Source organism: Martes martes, assembly GCF_963455335.1.
Source record: "Martes martes genome assembly, chromosome: 8".
Taxonomy (NCBI): Eukaryota; Metazoa; Chordata; class Mammalia; order Carnivora; family Mustelidae; genus Martes; species Martes martes.
In genome coordinates this window covers 115,518,295-115,536,805 of record NC_137895.1, presented here as the reverse complement: position 1 = coordinate 115,536,805, position 18,511 = coordinate 115,518,295, and the positions used below count along the sequence as shown (strand labels likewise).

Here is an 18,511-nt window from a genome sequence, read left to right as displayed (position 1 = left end):
AAAAACACATTCTTGGGGCACCTGGGTGGCTCAGTGGGTTAAGCCTCTGCCTTCAGCTCAGGTCATGATCTCAATGTCCTGGGATCGAGGCCCACCTCGGGCTTTCTGCTCAGCAGGGAGCCTGCTTCCCCCTCTCTCTCTGTCTGCTTCTCTGCCTACTTGTGATCTCTCTGTCAAATAAATAAATAAAATCTTAAAAAGAAAATTCTTCCTCCCTGCAACAAAACACAACAAAACAAAAAAGCCCACATTCTTCCCTGGGCTTCTGTGGCATTGTAAGATCCCAGCCTTCCTCCCAGCTCACTGGCTACTCAACCTCATTCATTTTGGGGGAGCTCCTTCTTTGCCCATCTCTAAAATATTAGTGCTCTGCAAGTCTGCTCAGAGCCTTTTTCTCAATCTGTTTTCTCCTGCAGGGTGATCTACACTTTCTGCAGCTTCTAGTAATGTGCAGAAAATTACATCTCTATCGGGACAAGTCCAGCAGTAAATATGTGGGGGTATTATCACCAGTCTCAAATTAGTAGCCGCGTTGAAAACATTCTCTTAGAGAACCTATGTCACCTGACGGAGGTCAATGCTCCGATTTCTAACTGCTTGCCAGGCTTTTCATGCTACTCTACAGCTGGGGCATGGTGTTGGCACAAGAACATGCGGCCACTGTGTTTCTGGCAGAGCCAAAGAGATCCCCTCCCCTCCGCACCTCTACACATATCTTACATCACCCTGGCAATCTGTTTTCTCTCAGACCCTCCTACCATTGTTCTGGTTTCTTCTGGGGACCCAATCCCGTATCCCTTCCCTCTGCCTCCCAGATCTTTCCATTGTGACCTCCGGAATTCTGCTCCATGATTAACAAACCTCTCTGCATTCTTACCCTCTTCTTTAAACATTCCTTATACCCCTGTCCTAACTGGAACCTGCTTTCCCCCACAAGAGGACAGGGGGAGGAAAAGCTACTCATCGCCACACCCACCCCTCAGGTATTGAAGGTGGGAGTCAAAGCCTCCTTGTACCTCAAGGACAATCCCCTATGTTATTCACATTCCCGAATTGTTAGGGGTCTAACTCTGCAAACCCCCAGTCCTTTGAGGGACACATAGTATTGTCAATAATCTCCATTTGCTAATAGCCATTACAAAACAATGTTACAGGAGAAGGTTAAGGGGAAAGTGTCAGTACATGTAGATAAAAAAGACTATAAACAGTATATATAGCATGAGCCTGCTCTTCATTAAAATGCATGTGTATAGTACATAATGCATACCTCAGCACGTAGTCTATAGTCTATATAGCATAATATTAGTATCAATATACTTCACATATATGTATGTGTGTATACATATTTCATATATGTCAAGGAAATGGACCAAAAACTTAGGGATTATCCTATATTAAAATTCCTGATTTTTGGTTTTTCCTTAATATATTTACTGAGTTTTCCACAATGAACATCTATAGAGCTCTTTAAATTGTATCCATTTAATTGACTTGTTGCCTCTTGTACTCTGAAAGCTATTTTTTTTAAGGCTTTATTTATTTATTTTGACAGGGAGAGAGAGCACAAGCAGGGGAGAGCAGAAGGCAGAGAGAGAAGGAGAAGTAGGCCCTCCGCTGAGCAGGGAGCTGGCTGTGGGGCTCCATCCCAGGACCTGAGACCATAACCAGAGCCGAAGGCAGACACTTAACTGACCGAGCCAGCCAGGTGCCCCTGAAAGCTTTTGATTAGCAGGTTTTCTCCAGTGCACCTGGCACACCTGTCCCCACCAGTGGACTTCATAAGCTTGTAAGAATAGGTTGTATTTGTTCCTATGGCTGTTGCTTTGGGAAAAAGTAAAATATTAGGGGGAAAATCATAAAAATCTAGACAGACATTGTATTCAGATTACTTCCATAAGTGCTCTTAATTTTAAAGATATGCAAATATAAAAACAAAAATAAACATACTTGTTAAAATACTTAAAACACCTCTCCTTTCTTTATCATACTCCTTGCATTAATAACCTTTTTTGAAATTAACTGACATGAAATTAACAGGTTCTAGCTTCAAATGCATTGGGTAAAAGTGTTTCACCTGTATTACTTTTATACCAAAGGAGAGCATGGCAACTGAATACATATATTTCTCATAAAAATAACTTCTTAGCACTGTATAAATAAAACAAGAGATTACTGTAAAAGAAAAATAAATGTCTTTATGTTAGGCATAATACCACCCAAACAACTTAGTCCTCAGGATATCTATATTAGTTCGGAAGAATGTAATTTGATGTTTAAATCCTCAAGAAGCCAGGGGCGCCTGGGTGGCTCAGTGGGTTAAGCCTCTGCCTTCGGCTCAGGTCATGATCTCAGGGTCCTGGGATGGAGCCCGCATCAGGCTCTCTGCTCAGCAGGGAGCCTGTTTCCCTTCCTCTCTCTCTGCCTGCCTCTCTGCCTACTTGTGATCTCTGTCAAACAAACAAACAAACAAACAAACAAACAAAAACTAAAAAAAAAAAAAAAATCCTCAAGAAGCCAGAGTGAAGAAGGAAAACAAGAGCACAAATACACAACTTCTCCTCAAAACGAAAGGGAAGATGCTGAAGGCAGGTTTCTGGCTCACAGTAGATGCTCACAAAACATTTGTTATGAACTGAATGAAGTCCTGAGAGTCAGCATATCGTAAAAGTCACAGAACCCTCGTGATGGAAGTTTTCCAGAGCCCTCAACCTTGCAGTGCTAAATCTGCTGTGGATCCTCATTCCTTACTTCGAGCCCCTCTTTTCTGAGAACTGGATCCCCCCATTCCAGGGAGTGGGTTCCTGAGGCCAAGTCTACCTCATGCCCTTCTGCCTCCCTCCCAATTAACAGATTCCCGAGACACCAGAGTTGGGTGGGTCCGATTTAATCTTTCCAAGATTTAGGATTTGGGATTGGGAGATAAGGGTGGTTCACTATGCCTGTTTGTGCAAACAACATGGTTTATGCTGAATACTTGCTTTCCTTCTGGAAGTCTGGAATCTGGGCACATGCAGAGGATGCTTACATGAACATCTGCTGATAAAAACCCTGGGTGCCGAGTTTCTGATGGACTTCCAGGTTAGCTACGTCACACGTCTATTACTGTGTGGTGCTGCTCAAAGAGGAGCACATTCTGCATCACCCCTCATGGGGGAGAGAACATCAGAAAGCCTACACAAAGGTGCCTCCAGAAATGCCTTTTCCTGTGCTTTTTCCCATTATGATCCCGCTGTGTATTCTTATTACATCACTGTGATAAATCTGAGCCGAGAGTAGAACTATTAGGCTGAATGCCATGTCTTTCTGGTGAGCTCTAAATGTGGGGGTGGTCTCAAGGACCCCTGACACGCAATATGGATGGCACGGGAGCTGAGTACATTAACAGGTGTGCCCTGTAGGCCCATCCACAGCCTTGGCCAATATTCCCAGAGTTAGTTCTGGTCTTCTTCCCCCCGTCCCCCACCAGAGTCTTGGTTGCTACACATACCCTTTAGTTCTGGGAGATACCCTTGTATCTTTCAAATAAAGTCCCCTCTTTGAGTTAGATAGCCACAACTGGTTTCTGTTGAAAGAAAGAACCTTAGCTAACAGGGGAGTGAAAAAAAGAATAATGACAGGGATATCTACATCAATGACTTTATTCTCTCCATAAGCAAGCACAGCAGGGGCGCTAAAGAGTTTGATTTTCAGGAAGAAAGGTTCATATTAACCATCATGAAGTACACAGGCAGATAAACTAAACTTAGTCCTTAACCTTAAGTAGAGGTTTAGAACTCAGTAGAGTTCTTTCTCATCATCTGGTCATAAATAGCCTCCCCCAAAATATCTAGATCAGATCCAATAATCTTCTTCCACTCAAGGCAACATATGCTTATAGCAAGTGGGAATGTTGGATAAAATGACTGAAGACTCCAAGAAAGAGAATTTCATAATTGGAGTCCCTCTGAACCCCAGGAAAATGTGACGGCTGCCTCCCAGCTTCAGCTCAGGAACGCTGTAGATAACCACATTAAAACCATAAGTACCAGAATACTGTATTCTGTACAGCAAACTCAGACCTAGGCTGTGCAACTGAGTTCATTTTATACCATACTCTCTCATTCCATCTCAAACACAATACGTTTATTAGATAAATTTATTTTGCCATATATTTCTTTCTTAAAAAAAAAAAAGACAAGACAGATTAAACAAAAAACCCTTGTTCTGGTCCTTTCTGTTTTTCTCCCAATCCTTTCCTAAAATAAGGGTCACTGATTGATAGTAAATGGTAGTAAAAACTAACTTAAAAAAAAAGATTTTATTTATTTATTTGATAGAGAGCGCACGCACATGTACATACAGGGGTGTGCACATGTGCACATGGGTGGGGGGAGGGGCAGAGGAGGAAGAGAAGGAGATTCCTTGCCTACCAGGGAAGTCTGATGTGGGGCTTAATCCCAGGACCCTGGGTTCATGACCTGAGCTGAAGGCAGATGCTTAACCGACTGAGCCACACGGGCACCCCGAGAACTAACTTTTGCTACACATTGTGCTCAGTGTTTCACACACAGCATCTTACCTAACTCTTACAACCCTGAAATAGGTATCCTTAGCTGCAAAGAGTAAACTGAGGCTCAAAGAGGTTAAGTGACTTGCAAAATGTCACACAAAAAGTGGAATTCGAACTCATGCATATTTGACTTCCACCCAGTCTTTTTATTCATTATACTACAACAAAAAGTGAAAAGGGAAGTCCAGATCCTACAGCAAGAGGGATGAGAGAACTGGACATCACTGAGACATTAAAAAAAAAAAAAAAAGTACAAGAGCTAATGTCATTAGCCTTTTTTGGTCTGCATTTGTACTCCAGAATTATGGAGAATTTTAAAACTCTCTAATGCAATAAGATTTTCTTCAACTGCTTTTCCCATAACTCCAGTAAAGGCTCCCATTATTTCTTTCTTTCTTTCTTTTTTTTTTTTAGGAGTTTATTTATTTATTTGACAGAGAGAGAGGTCACAAGTAGGCAGAGAGGCAGGCGGGGGGTGGGGGGGTGGAGCGGGAAGCAGGCTCCCCACTGAGCAGAGATCCCGATGCGGGGCTCGATCCCAGGATCCTGAGACCAAGACCTGAGCCGAAGGCAGAGGCTTTAACCACTGAGCCACCCAGGCGCCCCTCCTCCATTTTTTGTAATCCAAACCCTCTATCATTAAATTTGTACTCATGAATCAGCACTCTTCCATTTTCAACTGGGATTGTTGATGAAAAATTCAAGCTTACCCAAACTGAGGTTTACAGAGGTTAAAGTACAAGCAGTTACTAATAGCCAGCTACAAAGAACACTCACCACAGGTCAAATTTTAACTGGTGAAACCACTGCCATCTAAGAGGTTACTAGAAGCAAATTCAATACTTCCTTAAAGCCTCCATGTAATAGAAGTCTTAGCAAATGACGCAGTCATCCTACGCAGGCACGGATTTTCAGCCAGGATAAATATTTGAAGAAAGAAGGCTGATGACGGAAGGGCAAAGAGGAAAAAGGAGGCGCCCTAACTTTGATCATACCTCCTCCCATTTCACTACGTCACCTTTGACTTCAGGAGGGCCTGTCCCTTTGACTAAGTCTGTCAACACCAAAAAGTTGTGTACATGATCCACAACACCAACTCAATCCTTCCTCTCAACCAAGATGGTACCTTTTAAGACAACTGGCAGGCATTAATTAAACTATGCACTCCTGTTCTAATTCATAGAACTGACCATGAGCCCACACTTAAATGGAACTTAAGAAAAAACACAGCAAGTCTTCATTGTGTTCATCAGTAAAAAAGAAATTATTACTTTTTCTAAAACATAGTAATACAGTCTATTACCCAATGTATACAGGGCTTCCTTTCTTGATACTTGGTGTGTTGGGGGTACATGCAAAATTCAGATGCACTAAATGTTACAAATAAATTGCACATACAGAATCATATTTCCATTTCTCCATAGGATTATATCATTTAATAAGTATTCAGTGAACTGTGGAGCTGAGACAAGGTAAGATAAGGTCTTCACCAGACAGGATCTTACAATGTGAGAGGACGGTCCCTACACAAATACACATGGTCATAAAACGTTCCCTAGAGTTCAAGAGGTCCCATACTGAGAGTTGAAGGAGTTCAGATTAGGACAGGCTGGAGTTGTCTGGACAGATGTCACAGAGGAGATGGGAATGGAGATGGGTAAGAAGTGGAAAGGTATACAGGATAAGGGCTAGAACACGGGGCAATTCATGTTGGAGAAAAGTAAGAAAGAAGGGAGAATGGGTCACAAAATATGAAGGGCACTGAATATTTAGCTAAAGAATCTGTATTTTACTCTGAGAGGCAAAGTAGAGCCTTTGGACATCTGAGTTAAGAAAATGACTTGGGTGCCTGCATGGCTCAGTCATTGGGTGTCTACCTTTGGCTTGGATCATGATCCCAGGGTCCTGGGATCAAGCCCTGCATGGGGCTCCCTGCTCAGTGGGAAGCCTGCTTCTCCCTCTCCCACTCCCCCTGCTTGTGTTCCCTCTCTCACTGTGTCTCTCTAACAAATAAATAAATAAATAAAAACCTTTTTAAAAAAAAGAAAAGAAAATGACTCAATGAAACCAACATTTCAGAAAGATTGGACTAAGCCAGACAGGAACTAGGCTATACATTTTAATCCCAGTGAGGCTTACCAGTTTTATCTTTTTGAAGTCATGCATCTCTTTGAGAATTCAATGAAAGCTACAGGCTCTTTACCTAAAAAGAGACACACACAGAGTCGTGCAAAGTCTACAGACCCTCTGAAACTTTTTCGTAGAGATCCATGGACCTTGGATAAGATGACCTGAAATAACTATTTTTGTGCAGCCGATGAGAATTAAAGGCCTGGACTAGGATCCCAATAGTGAAAACAGAAAGAAGGCAAGGCTTTAAGAAACACAGTACTCAAAATCTGATATTAAGTATGAGCTGAAAAAGTTGAAGGTGGGTTGCTTGCCCTGGATTTTTACAATTCGTCTGTAGCAGAGACTCCCACGACTCCTGATATCCATTTTCCCTTCTCTTTCATAGTAATACATAATCGAACATATGGCTTCCCAGAGCAAAGATATATGTCCCGGCCTCTAAGGCAGGGCCTTAGAGCTGGCCACGTAACTAAGTTCTGATGAGTGAGAAGGTAGGAGCAGCGATGTCTGCACCTTCTGGGTCTTGTCCTTAAAGGGAGAGGTGTTCTCTTCCCCTTCCCCCATTCCTCCACCCTGCTGGCCAGACTGTGGATGCAATGGTGACCCATCCTGGACCAGAGTGGAGAGCAGTACCCACAGGATGATGAAGGAACAACACAGAAGGAGCCTAAACTCCCTAGGGCTTTGCAGAGCAAAACTGTCATACCAGCTCGGTCCTCTACTCATCTTACTTAAGTCACTGTTATTCCGGGTCTCTGACATAGTCCCTGAACTTACCCTATCTAATACACAATCTGGTACCCAAGGTGGGTTGCTATCATAACAGAGCCTAAAATACATATGACATTGGCTTAGCAGTCTGGCAGTGGGTGCCAAGGACTAGATCTTTCAGACTAGAAAGATAATGGGCACTGTGTTATGCTGTCTGAAAAAACACGTGGTAAAACTGTCACCTGTGACATCCTGCAGGCAGACTTTATGTCCACGGGGCTGTAGCTTAGTAGTGTGTGATCACTGTTTCTTTTCACTTTCAGGAAAGCCCTGGGAGAGAGATGAGCTCGAGCGAGATCAAACAAGAAGAGATGGAGGGAAATTCAGCTCAGCTCACGGGAGGACTCTATACCTGGAAGGCAGATCCTGGCAAGTTTGGAGAATGTGAAGCACTTAGAAAAGGTGGTTCAGGGTGGGGCGGGAGAAGTGGGGGCACCTGAGTGGCTCAGTCAGTTAACCGAGGGTCTGCCATTGGTTCAGGTCAATCCTGGAGTCTTTGGATGGAGCCCCATGTGGGGCTCCCTGCTAAGCGGGAAGTCTGCCTCTCCCTCTGCTCCTCCTCCTGCCCCCCCCTTGTTCTCTCTCTCTCTCTCTCTCTCTCTCAAATAAACAAATAAAAATCTTAAAAAAAGAAAAAAGAAAGGAAGAAAGGAAAGGGAAGAAAAGGTGGTTCAGAAGAGGCTGCCTTAGCAGGAGGTAAGAAAACAGACAAACCCTCCATCAAGTACCTTCTAGAAAGCATTCACTGTTAGACAATGGGAGTCAGCTAAGCCTACAAGGTCCAATAACGGGTGTTGCCTTCAGCTATTATTTTTACATGGTCTCAAGGTAAGCACCATTAAGTTTAGAGAGCTAAGTGGGTAGGACACAGAAGCAGTAAATAAAAAACCAGAGTTTTCAGGCTTAAAAAATAGGTCTAGATAAGATCTTTGACTGAAGGCAATTTGCTCATGGAATGACCACAGGCAAAAAGACTGCGGACCTATGACTGTTCTAAGAAAACTGTACTGCTGGGTGCCTGGGTGGCTCATGAGCAACTGGCTCTTGATCTCAGCGCAGGTCATGATCTCAGGGTCCTGGGAGGGAATCCCGCATAGGCTCCCCTCTCCCCCTGCCCCTCCCCCCTCACATAAACAAATGAACTTGAGGGGCGCCTGGGTGGCTCAGTGGGTTAAGCCTCTGCCTTCAGCTCAGGTCATGATCTCAGGGTCCTGGGATCGAGTCCCTCATCCGGCTCTCTGCTCAGCGGGGAGCCTGCCTCCTCCTCTCTCTGCCTGCCTTTCTGCCTACTTGTGATCTCTGTCTGTCAAATAAATAAATAAAATCTTTAAAACAAAAAACAAAAAAAAAATGAACTTGAAAAAAAGAAAAAGAAAACTGTACTGCCAAACAAATCCCAGGTCTGGTCATAAAAAAACACCTGTAACTGATGACCTGCCAAAGTAATTCTCAGGCTCCTAACCTTACCAAAATAAAGTAGGCTGTGGAAGGTATGCAGCCCCCAAGGAGGGCACACTCCCCACGCCCATGTCAGAGACGTGCACAGAAGACAACGGGTGAAAAAAGACAGAGGAGGCGAAACCAGGGGAATGTAGTGAACTTACTACACAGCCACATCCGGGAGCTTTTATCATTCATCTCCAACAGGATTTGATAACTGGTTCGAATAGGGCCCTCTGTTGTTCCTCATTCTTTCCTTTTCCAGATGAGAGTTTTCTTTGTATACTGGATGTGTCGGTATGGGGTGTGTGGCAGTTCATAAAACTCCAGAGCAGAAGACATCGTCAGCCTGGACAGGGAGGGCTATACATTCTCCAGAGATAAGGGACTTTGAGATGGATTCAAGGACAGAACGGAGGAGAAAGGAGGTGGATACATTCTTTGTATGGGAAGAAAAGCTTAGGTTATTTGAGTGGCTAGAGGGGTGGAGTGCAGTGATTACTAAGTATTTTTCAGTATTTTCCCCACAGAATTTTTAGCTGATACTTGGCCACCCTGAATAAAAATTATGCTTTCCAGGAATGCCTGGGTGGCTCAGTTGGTTAGGTGCCTGTGTTCCCTCAGGTCATGATCCCATGGTTCTGGGACTGAGTCCTGCATGGGTAATTCTGCTCAGCAGGGAGCCTGCTTTTCCCTCTACCTGCTGCTCCCCTACTTGCCTGCTTGTGTTTTCTCTCTCTCTCTCTGACAAATAAATAAATGAAATCTAAAAACAACAACAAAATCGGGGGGGAAAAAAAAAGGATGCCTCAGAGGCTCAGTCGGTTAAGCATCTGACTTCGGCTCAGGTCATGATCCCAGGGTCCTGGGATCAAGTCCCACTTCAGACTCCTTGCTCAATGGAGAGCCTATTTCTCCCTCTGCCTGTTCTGCCTGCTGCTCCCCCTGGTTGTGCTCACTCTTGTTCTCTCTCTCTGACAAATAATTTTTTTTTAAATTATGCTTTCCAAAAAAAATTGTGCTTTCCAGTCTCCTTTGCAGATATATGCTGACCAAGTTCTGGCCAGAGAGATGCTACTCCAAGTGACAGACCCAAATCTCCCCCGCCTTTCTCCTACCCAGCCTAGTAGGAGACAGTGATCTACAAACCGAGTCACTGCAAAATAACAGAGTAAGTTCTGAAACACAGAGAAGAAAAGCCTGTCAAAGATCTGCGTGCAATGGTAAGTTTGAAGAAAGTTACAGGGTGGCCTACTTGCCTTTCAGTTTTATTCAGAGTAGTTAAAACATAAGCCTTAAGCTAGATCTTGTTACTGTGCAACAATTGTTTCCAGGCACTGATTTCACTCTTGCCTCCCAATACCACAAGAGGCCACCCTTGGCTTGTAGTTCTAACTCAATACCGACCTTTCAAAGGTCACCAAGCACCTCAAAGCACAGCAAATTCACGGCGGGGGGGGGGGGGGGGGGGTGATTGTAGATAAAAATCAACCCCAGAGATAGTTTTCAAACACCAGCCCAAAGCTCCCAAGATAATTTCGGTAGTCTTCTAGTTAAAAACCACTGGCCCATGGGGCACCTGGGTGGCTCAGTCGGTTAAGCGTTTGCCTTTGACTCAGGTCATGATCCCAGGTCCTGGGATTGAGCCCCACATTGGGCTCCCTGCTCAGCAGGAGCCTGCTTCTCCCTCTCCACTCCTGCTTGTGCTCTCTCTTGCTATCTCTGTCACTATCTGCCTGTCTCTCTCAAATAAATAAAAATAAAATCTTAAAACACAACAAAACAAAAAAAACACTGGCCCAGGTTTTTCCAAGGCAAGTTTTCAGCTGTCAGGCTGTTATTAAGAATCGAACAGAGGGGTGCCTGGCTGGCTCAGTCCATGAGGCATGCAACTCTTGATCATGGGGTGGTAGGTTCAAGCCCCACGTTGCATGTGGAGATTACTTAAAAGTAAAATGCTAAAAAAAAAAAAATCAAATAGAGACCCAATTGTGAGAGAAAATCTTAAACAAGATTACAATAATTGTGCATGGAGCACACACTAATATGATTTTAAATGAAGAAGAGATTGTTAAACATGTCCTACACATACATCCTTTGAGACTGTTAACAGTATTTGGCCATAGTTGGTTGTGGACTTTCTGCTAGAGAATCACCTGGGATGCCTGATTAAAAAATCTATATTTTTGAACCAGATCTCAGACCACTGAGTTAGAACCCTGGGAGGATACTTGGGAACTGGCTTTTTTTTTTTTTTTAATAGGATTTTTTAATTTATTTGAGAGAGAGAGAGAGAGAGCGCGCGAGCAAGCATGCCAGGGTAAGGGTAGAGGAACTGGGACAGAAGCAGACTCCTTGCTGAACTTGAAGTTAAATGCAGGACTCCATTTCCTGACCCTGAGCTCCTGACCTAAGCCAAAATCAAGAGTCAGATGCTCAACTGACTGACCCACCCAGGCTCCGCAGGAACTGTCCTTTTAAAAATCAATTCAAAGTGATTTGAATACACATACACGTTTGAGAATAACTGACATACAAACTTCTTGACATTTGGGCGCCTGGGTGGCTCAGTCGGTTGGGTGTCTGCCTTCGGCTCAGGTCATGATCCCAGGTTCCCGGGATCGAGTCCCACATCAGGCTCTCTCCTCCATGGAGAGCCTGCTTCTCCCTCTCCCCCTGCCTGCTACTCTACCTGCTTGTGCTTTCTCTCTGTCAAATAAATAAATAAAATCTTTTTTAAAATTTTTTAAAAATAAAATTCTTGACATTTGATTTGCAAAGTGAAATAAGACAATAGTCTTACCCTCAAGGGATTAACAATCTAGTTGGCCAAATGCTTTCCCTAAAAAAATCTCATTGCATCCAAGAGACAGAAATCAGGTTCACTATAAATGTCCTCTGAGGTCAAGAGCAAAATATCAAGGTTCCAATGTAAACGTAAGATCCAAAGTTCGGGTACTTATATGAAGAAGAGGATCTTCATTGTTAACCTGATAAGTGGACTGAAGATGCCAAATGATCTTCCTCTAATAATCAGTCTGTATTCATCTTCTACTCTGTGAGGATTAAATATAGACAACTTTGGGACACCTGGGTGGCTCACTCAGGATCTCATGGGTCATGGAGCCCCGGGTGGCGGGCCCACGCTCAGGAGGAGATTGCTAGAAGATTCTCTCCCTCAGCTTCTCCCATCACTCACCACGGCTAGTGCTGTTCTCTCTCAAATAAATCAATATATTTTAAAAAATAAAACAGACAATTTTTTAGCATAAACTAAATACTCAAAATAGGTCTCTTGCGCATGAGCATGCAAAGAGAGATCTCAAGAACTGATATTCACGTCTCCTAACCCACTAAAACCACCAGTAACATACTTCTAAATTCAGAAAGGAGTTTAAAACTGCAATTAAAATAAGAGGCTAGTTAGGTCAGGGAGACAGATAATTAATCCATGCTGGGTCCAGACCACCAACTAACTGCCCTCTTCAACCCTCGCTATACAGTTGTGATCCCCACACATTCTGCTCACACGAGCCTTAGAGATGGCTCTGGAAATGTATCCTTGAGTAAACTCGAGCAGCTGGGAGATCTCAGAACTCTTCCATTCCTGCAACCCCGCCTTCGAAAAGACCTAAGTTTCCAGAAGTTTACATCTAAGGAATAGAACTCACAAAACCAGTCAGAACACGAACTCTGGTAAGATCACCCAAGTGTGGATCCAATTACGAGACCTCGACCTCAAGATTCCCCAGCTACAAGGCTGGACAATGACCCTGACAACAACACCCACGCCTGCCTCCCTTGGCCTCCTCACCTCCCCTTACTCCCCACCCGCCCGAGCACACTTTGCAGACCCCAGAAGCCCGACCTCCCCCACAACAGCACCCCACTTCAGGCCTGTCGGGGAGGCCCCCTTTTCCCCCTGCATCTACGATCCCGGCCCTATCCCAGACCTGGAGGGCGCGCCAGGCCGCCCCGGGGCTCCCGGCTCTCGGGCTTTCTCGGCCGGTAGCCATAGACGCCCTTCTCCGTCTGGTAACCGCGCCGGAGGAGGAGCGGGGGGGCTCGGCAGAAGCCTCGTCTTGCTGCTGCCACAGTGGCCGTGGCCATGTCCCGCCCGGACCCCTGAGTCTCAAGACGACGGGCAGCAGCCGCGGGGAGAAAGAAGACTCGCTCCTCCGCTGCCTGGAACCCGTGCAGTGGCCCAGCGGGAAGCGGGAGACGGGAGCCCCACCCCGGGACAACGCCCCCGCGCCTGATTGGCCAGGGGCCGCCCCCTGGCAGCCAATGCAGGACAGCGGTCGGCAGGGCGGAGCCTCGCCCCGGGATCCTGCGGGACTCGTGAGGTCCTGGAGGCTGAGCAAAGCTGTCTGTGCGGAGCCGAGCGTCATCTGCTTTCCCGTACAAAACTCGTTCTCTCTCTGTATGTTCTAAGGACTCCCGCCGGCAGTATTCACCCGCCGCCCCTCTGCTGGAAGCCCCAGACCACAACCGCACAAACACGAAATAGGTTTTCGTACCGAAGGGGAAAATCAGCTACAGGGTGAAAAAAAAAAAAAGTAGTGGGACGGGGACCAAGGGACGCAAAAAGGAAAGGTCATTTGAAGGAGCCAGAAAATCAATATTGTTCCTTTTTTTCTTAAGAAACATTTTGGAAGAGGGGCGCCTGGGTGGCTCAGTGGGTTAAAGCCTCTGCCTTCGGCTCAGGTCATGATCCCAGGGTCCTGGGATCGAGCCCCACATCGGGCTCTCTGCTCAGCGGGGAGCCTGCCTCCTCCTCTCTCTGCCTGCCTTTCTGCCTACTTGTGATCTCTGTCTGTCAAATAAATAAATAAAATATTTTTTAAAAAAGAAACATTTTGGAAGAAAGTAGAAAATAGGAGAGGGGAAGCCTGTAAGAAGGGCATAAAATAAAAGTGAAAAGAAATTGGGCATGGAAGATTTCAGGCATCGTGGAGATACTGAGATTCTCCGTTGGTTTATCTCTGACAGAATTTCCTAAACTATTTTATTCCACGACTCACCCTTAACTTTGCCAATGGGGTGGGAGATGGAAGGGGTCTGAATCCCTCCCTCGTCAGTCATCCCATCATTCCAGTCTGCCGTGCAGCTGTACCCCATATTCCTAAGAACGTTACACGTATGGGCCCAAGAGATAGCTCTCCACCTCACTCCCTCAAGCCCCGCGCCCACAGAGCACTTTGCTAGGTTCCAAGGATTAGTAAGATAGTGTCTGCCCTTAATCAGTTCCCAGTCCAGTTGCAGACTGAACTCAACACACAGGAGGAGAGATGCTTGGACAGAAGCGTATGCCCCGCAAACATAGGCAATGGGGGTAGAGTACAAAGAGGTGTGTCAGGGGAACCTCCAAGTGGAAAGTACACTAGAACAGAATCTTCAGGGATGAAGCAGGTTATGGTAATTACGATTTTTTTCTTTGTAATTTTAACACGAAAGAGTCCAGAACACGTGTGAAAGATGTTCCAAAGTACTAAATCAAGAATACGGAAGAGAGGAATAAGCCAAGAGTATGAAGTCCCTGCAGAGATGGGAAGCGATGGGCTCCAAGCACAGATGATGCTAGAAAGAAGAGATGTGTCTTCCATTGTTTTAGGTGGAAATAAGAGAAGATTGGTGCAAAAGCAATCAGAGTTGTAGATTCAATGGTAAAATTTTGAGGGAATTTCTTCTGTGTGAAGTATGAGGCTATAATTTTCCCCCAAAAGAATTATCTGAGAAGGTGCTGGGGAATGGGGAGGTGAGTCAGAGTTCAAAAGGTGGGGACAGTAGGAAACTGTCACTGAGGAAAATAGTAAAATGTAAAAGATTGTCCTAAAGCTTTGCGTGCCACCCAGTTGAGGTTGGTGACCATGAATAGAAAGAGATACCAATTTCTGCTCTTTTGTGATTTTCTTCATTAGTGCTCAGCTGGCTTGGCACAGAGAAGGTGGGAAGGATAATGACTGGATCCATTCATCCATTTTTCCAGGCAGATGTGATATAATGGCCAAGACACAAAGACGTTCGAGATACTAGTTGGCAAACAATTGAAATTAAAAACAAACAAACAAACAAAAACATGGACTCTATGCTGGGGAAAAAAAGGCTAAAGATATAAGAATGGGCTCATAAAAGAAGGGAAGTGCCAGTGGGTTGTCAGTTCGAATGAGGCTGAAGAATAGGTAAACTCGGGGTGCCTGAGAAGCTGAGCTAGAACAGAAGATCGTAGAAAGACAATTGGGTATTTGAAGCAGCTCTTTCTGCCATTGATCCTGTCCCTGTGCTTTAATAAAAACACCTTTTCATGCTGGAAAAGAAGAAAGAAAGAAAGAAAGAAAGAAAGAAAGAAAGAAAGAAAGAAAGAAAGAAAGAAAGAAAATGGGGTGTTTGATGTGATGGTTGCAGAAGTGATGCAAATTTTGATAATGATAAGGAAAGTTGGTTGGCTAAAGTGAAGGGATGAAGAATATTATCAGGTAAGAACTGAGAGGTCAGATTTTTAGATGATGTGCCACAGAAACACTCATATCACCTTGGAAGTGCCAGGAATTAAAGTAGAGGAAGACTCTTAGCTACATGTTGAACCCTCTGGTGAAGGAAGAGGAACAGCTAGGAAGTTGGCAGATGATGCTGTGGAAGGGGAAAAGGTGTGACATATCCTTAATGCATGGATTCACATCGGCAGGGAAATGGGAAAAAATGTAGTCAGCAACTGGGAATAAAGATGATACAGGTCCCATCCCTGGACCAGGTACAGCCTATCCAAAATAGCTCTCAAATCTGTCCACTCTCCATCATTACCACCTGGTCCGGGCCATCAGCACCTCTTCCCAGGAGGACAACAGTAGCTTCGTAAATGGTCTTTCTAGTCTTGGGTCATTCCTTGCTTTGCCATACTTCTTCCACATTGAGTCAGACTTATTTCCTAAAATTAATATCTGATTCACAGGGCTGTTGTCTGAATTAGAATAAGAGCATTCAATCAAAAAAATACATAGCAGACTGTGGGAAAAGAACTATTATAATCATTACAATATTATTAACGCTGTTTTAAAACTACAGTTTATATAGTTTAATCATTTTCTTATTCCTGGAAAACTTAAATGTTTTGTTCTCTTTTCTACTATTATCTTATTTCTGCATAGAACTTGGAAGTAGATAGAGATGGTTCTATATATAGTTCTATATAGATTTCTAGAATTGAAATGTAATGCTGTGGTAATTGCATGAGTGCTGTGCTGGGTATCAGGCTACCAGCTTCTAATTCCACTTTTTCCATTGATTGCCTATGTGTCCTTGGGAGGACACAACCTCTCTATTTCCTCATGGTCTACACATTATTTAAAGTTCATTCAAGTTCTAAATGGTTTTGATTCAAAAGCTTAATGTAAAAAATAAGAGGATATATATTGGGCCACTAGAGGAGAAGGGGAGAGTGTAGGCCTTACTTATTTATACAATGGAATGTTTTACAGAAATTAAAAAGGAATGAACTAGGTGTATGCGTAGAACATAAATAGTTTCCCAGTATATAAAGTGGAGAAGAGAAAATGACAGAAATGATATTCACACAAATTTTAAAAAGACACCAAGTTAGTCTATGTGTTTTTAATGAATCTGTACATATATAGTAAAAGCGTAAATATATAACTAGGTAAGGTGCATATCAATTTCAGTAAATTGTTTGGGGGGCATAGAGAGGAAAAGAATGGGTGGGGCAGGAGCTTTTATGAGTTCTACAGTGCTATAGTTCTTCTGAAAATTCTGATACACATATTTCAAAATGTTAGTCTCTGTTAGTATTTCAAGAATATTTGAAAGTATTTGTCACATTGTGGGTGATGAGAATATGGCTATTTGGTTTATGTGACGTGTGACTCTTGATTTCAAGGTCGTGACCTTGAGCCCCACACTGGGTGTCGAGAGTACTCAAAAATAAAATCTTTGGGCACCTGGATGGCTCATTTGGTTAAGCCACTGCCTTCAGCTCAGGTCATGATCCCAGAGTCCTGGGATCAAGTCCCATATCGAGCTTCCCCTGCTCTGCAAGGAGCCTGCTTCTCCCTCTCCCTCTGCCTGCCACACCCCCTGCTTGTGCTGAATCTCTCTCTGTCAAATAAATAAATAAAATCTTTAAAAACAAAGTAAAATAAAATAAAACCTTTAAAATTAAAAATAAATTTTATAAAAGTATTACCTACATTGGGAAAAAATAAAATAATATATTTTAAATTTTAAACATTTATAAAATATTTTTAAATTATAACTGAAAATTAGAAAGGTCTTCCCTGATGTCCTTAAAATTGCAACTAACCTCATCACCCCTCATACTTCTGCTCCCCCTTATTCTACTCTTCTTATTTTTTATCATTGCATGTATCATTTCCTAATGTACCATAAAATCTGCTTATCATTTTTTCTCTATCTCCTTTAACCAATATGTAAGCTCTAAAAGGACAAAGATCTTTATAGGTTTTCCTCACAGATATATCTTAAGTGCTTAGAAGAGTGCCTGGCACAAAATAGGTATCCCAGAAATATTTCCTCAGTGATTGTGTGGATTTTAGAGGCTGACTGCCTGTGTTGAAATTCTTTTATATATTTATTTATTTGACAGAGAGAAAGAGATCACAAGTAGGCAGAGACGCAGGCAGTGGGGGAGGGGGTGAAGCAGGCTCCCTACTGAGCAGAGAGCCCGATCCAATGTGGGGCTCAATCCCAGGACCCTGAGAACATGACCTGAGCCAAAGGCAGAGGCTTAACCCACTGAGCCACCTGGGCGCCCCTGGTGTTGAAATTATAGTGCTACCACTTTCTAGCTGTGGAATCGTGGCCAAGTTATTTACATGCTCTTATTTACATTCCCTATCTGTAAAATGGGACTCGTAATAGCACTTACCTAATCGGGTTGGTCTAACTACCTATCAAACACTTTAGAACAATGACTGGCATAATGTAAATACTCAATACATATTAGAAATAATAATGATAATAATAATAATAATTACTACTATTATTATTATATTGTTATTGTTATTACAAGGTCTTAATCATGGTAAGTGACCCTCAACATGATTCCTGGGATGTGATGGTCTTGAGCCTGCATGAGGCCTGATAAGTAAGTCTGTGTGTCAGGGTTCAAGACAATTAGCAATGACTCAGTAGGAGAATAGGAATATTCTAGGTATCAACTGAAGGAGTTCAGAGTATGCCACCCCAAAATATGCCACTCTGGCACAAGGATCATTTTGAGCTGAAAGCAATTGAAAAGAAACAAATATAAGAAGGGCAAGATGATTTTTTTTAATTTTTAATTTTTTTATAAACATTTAATGTATTATTGGCCCCAGGGGTACAGGTCTGTGAATCGCCAGGTTTACGCACTTCACAGCACGCACCATATCACATACCTTCCCCAATGTCCATAACCCCACCACCCTCTCCCTACCCTCCTCCCCCCTGCCACCCTCAGTTTGTTTTGTGACATTAAGAGTCTCTTATGGTTTGTCTCCCTCCCGATCCCATCTTGTTTCCTTTATTCTGTTCCTACCCCTCCAAACCCCCCATGTGCATCTCCACTTCCTCATATCAGGGAGATCATATGATAGTTATCTTTCT

The 18,511-nt window shown here is 43.6% G+C and overlaps 1 protein-coding gene across 2 annotated transcripts in view; it reads right to left on the bottom strand.

Moving 5' to 3' along the window:
* Nucleotides 1-13,088, bottom strand: part of DHTKD1 (dehydrogenase E1 and transketolase domain containing 1) — a 55,020-nt gene extending 41,932 nt beyond the window's left edge. The window contains exon 1 of one of the 2 annotated variants that reach the window (XM_080810484.1): nucleotides 12,847-13,088. In XM_080810484.1, the coding sequence (XP_080666610.1) occupies nucleotides 12,847-13,003 (157 nt within the window). In that variant the 5' untranslated portion in view covers nucleotides 13,004-13,088. Of the gene's footprint in view, nucleotides 1-9,057; nucleotides 9,162-12,846 lie in introns of those variants that run through there. The other variant, XM_080810485.1, reaches the window with a different exon arrangement.
* Between the last annotated feature and the right edge of the window lie 5,423 nt (nucleotides 13,089-18,511).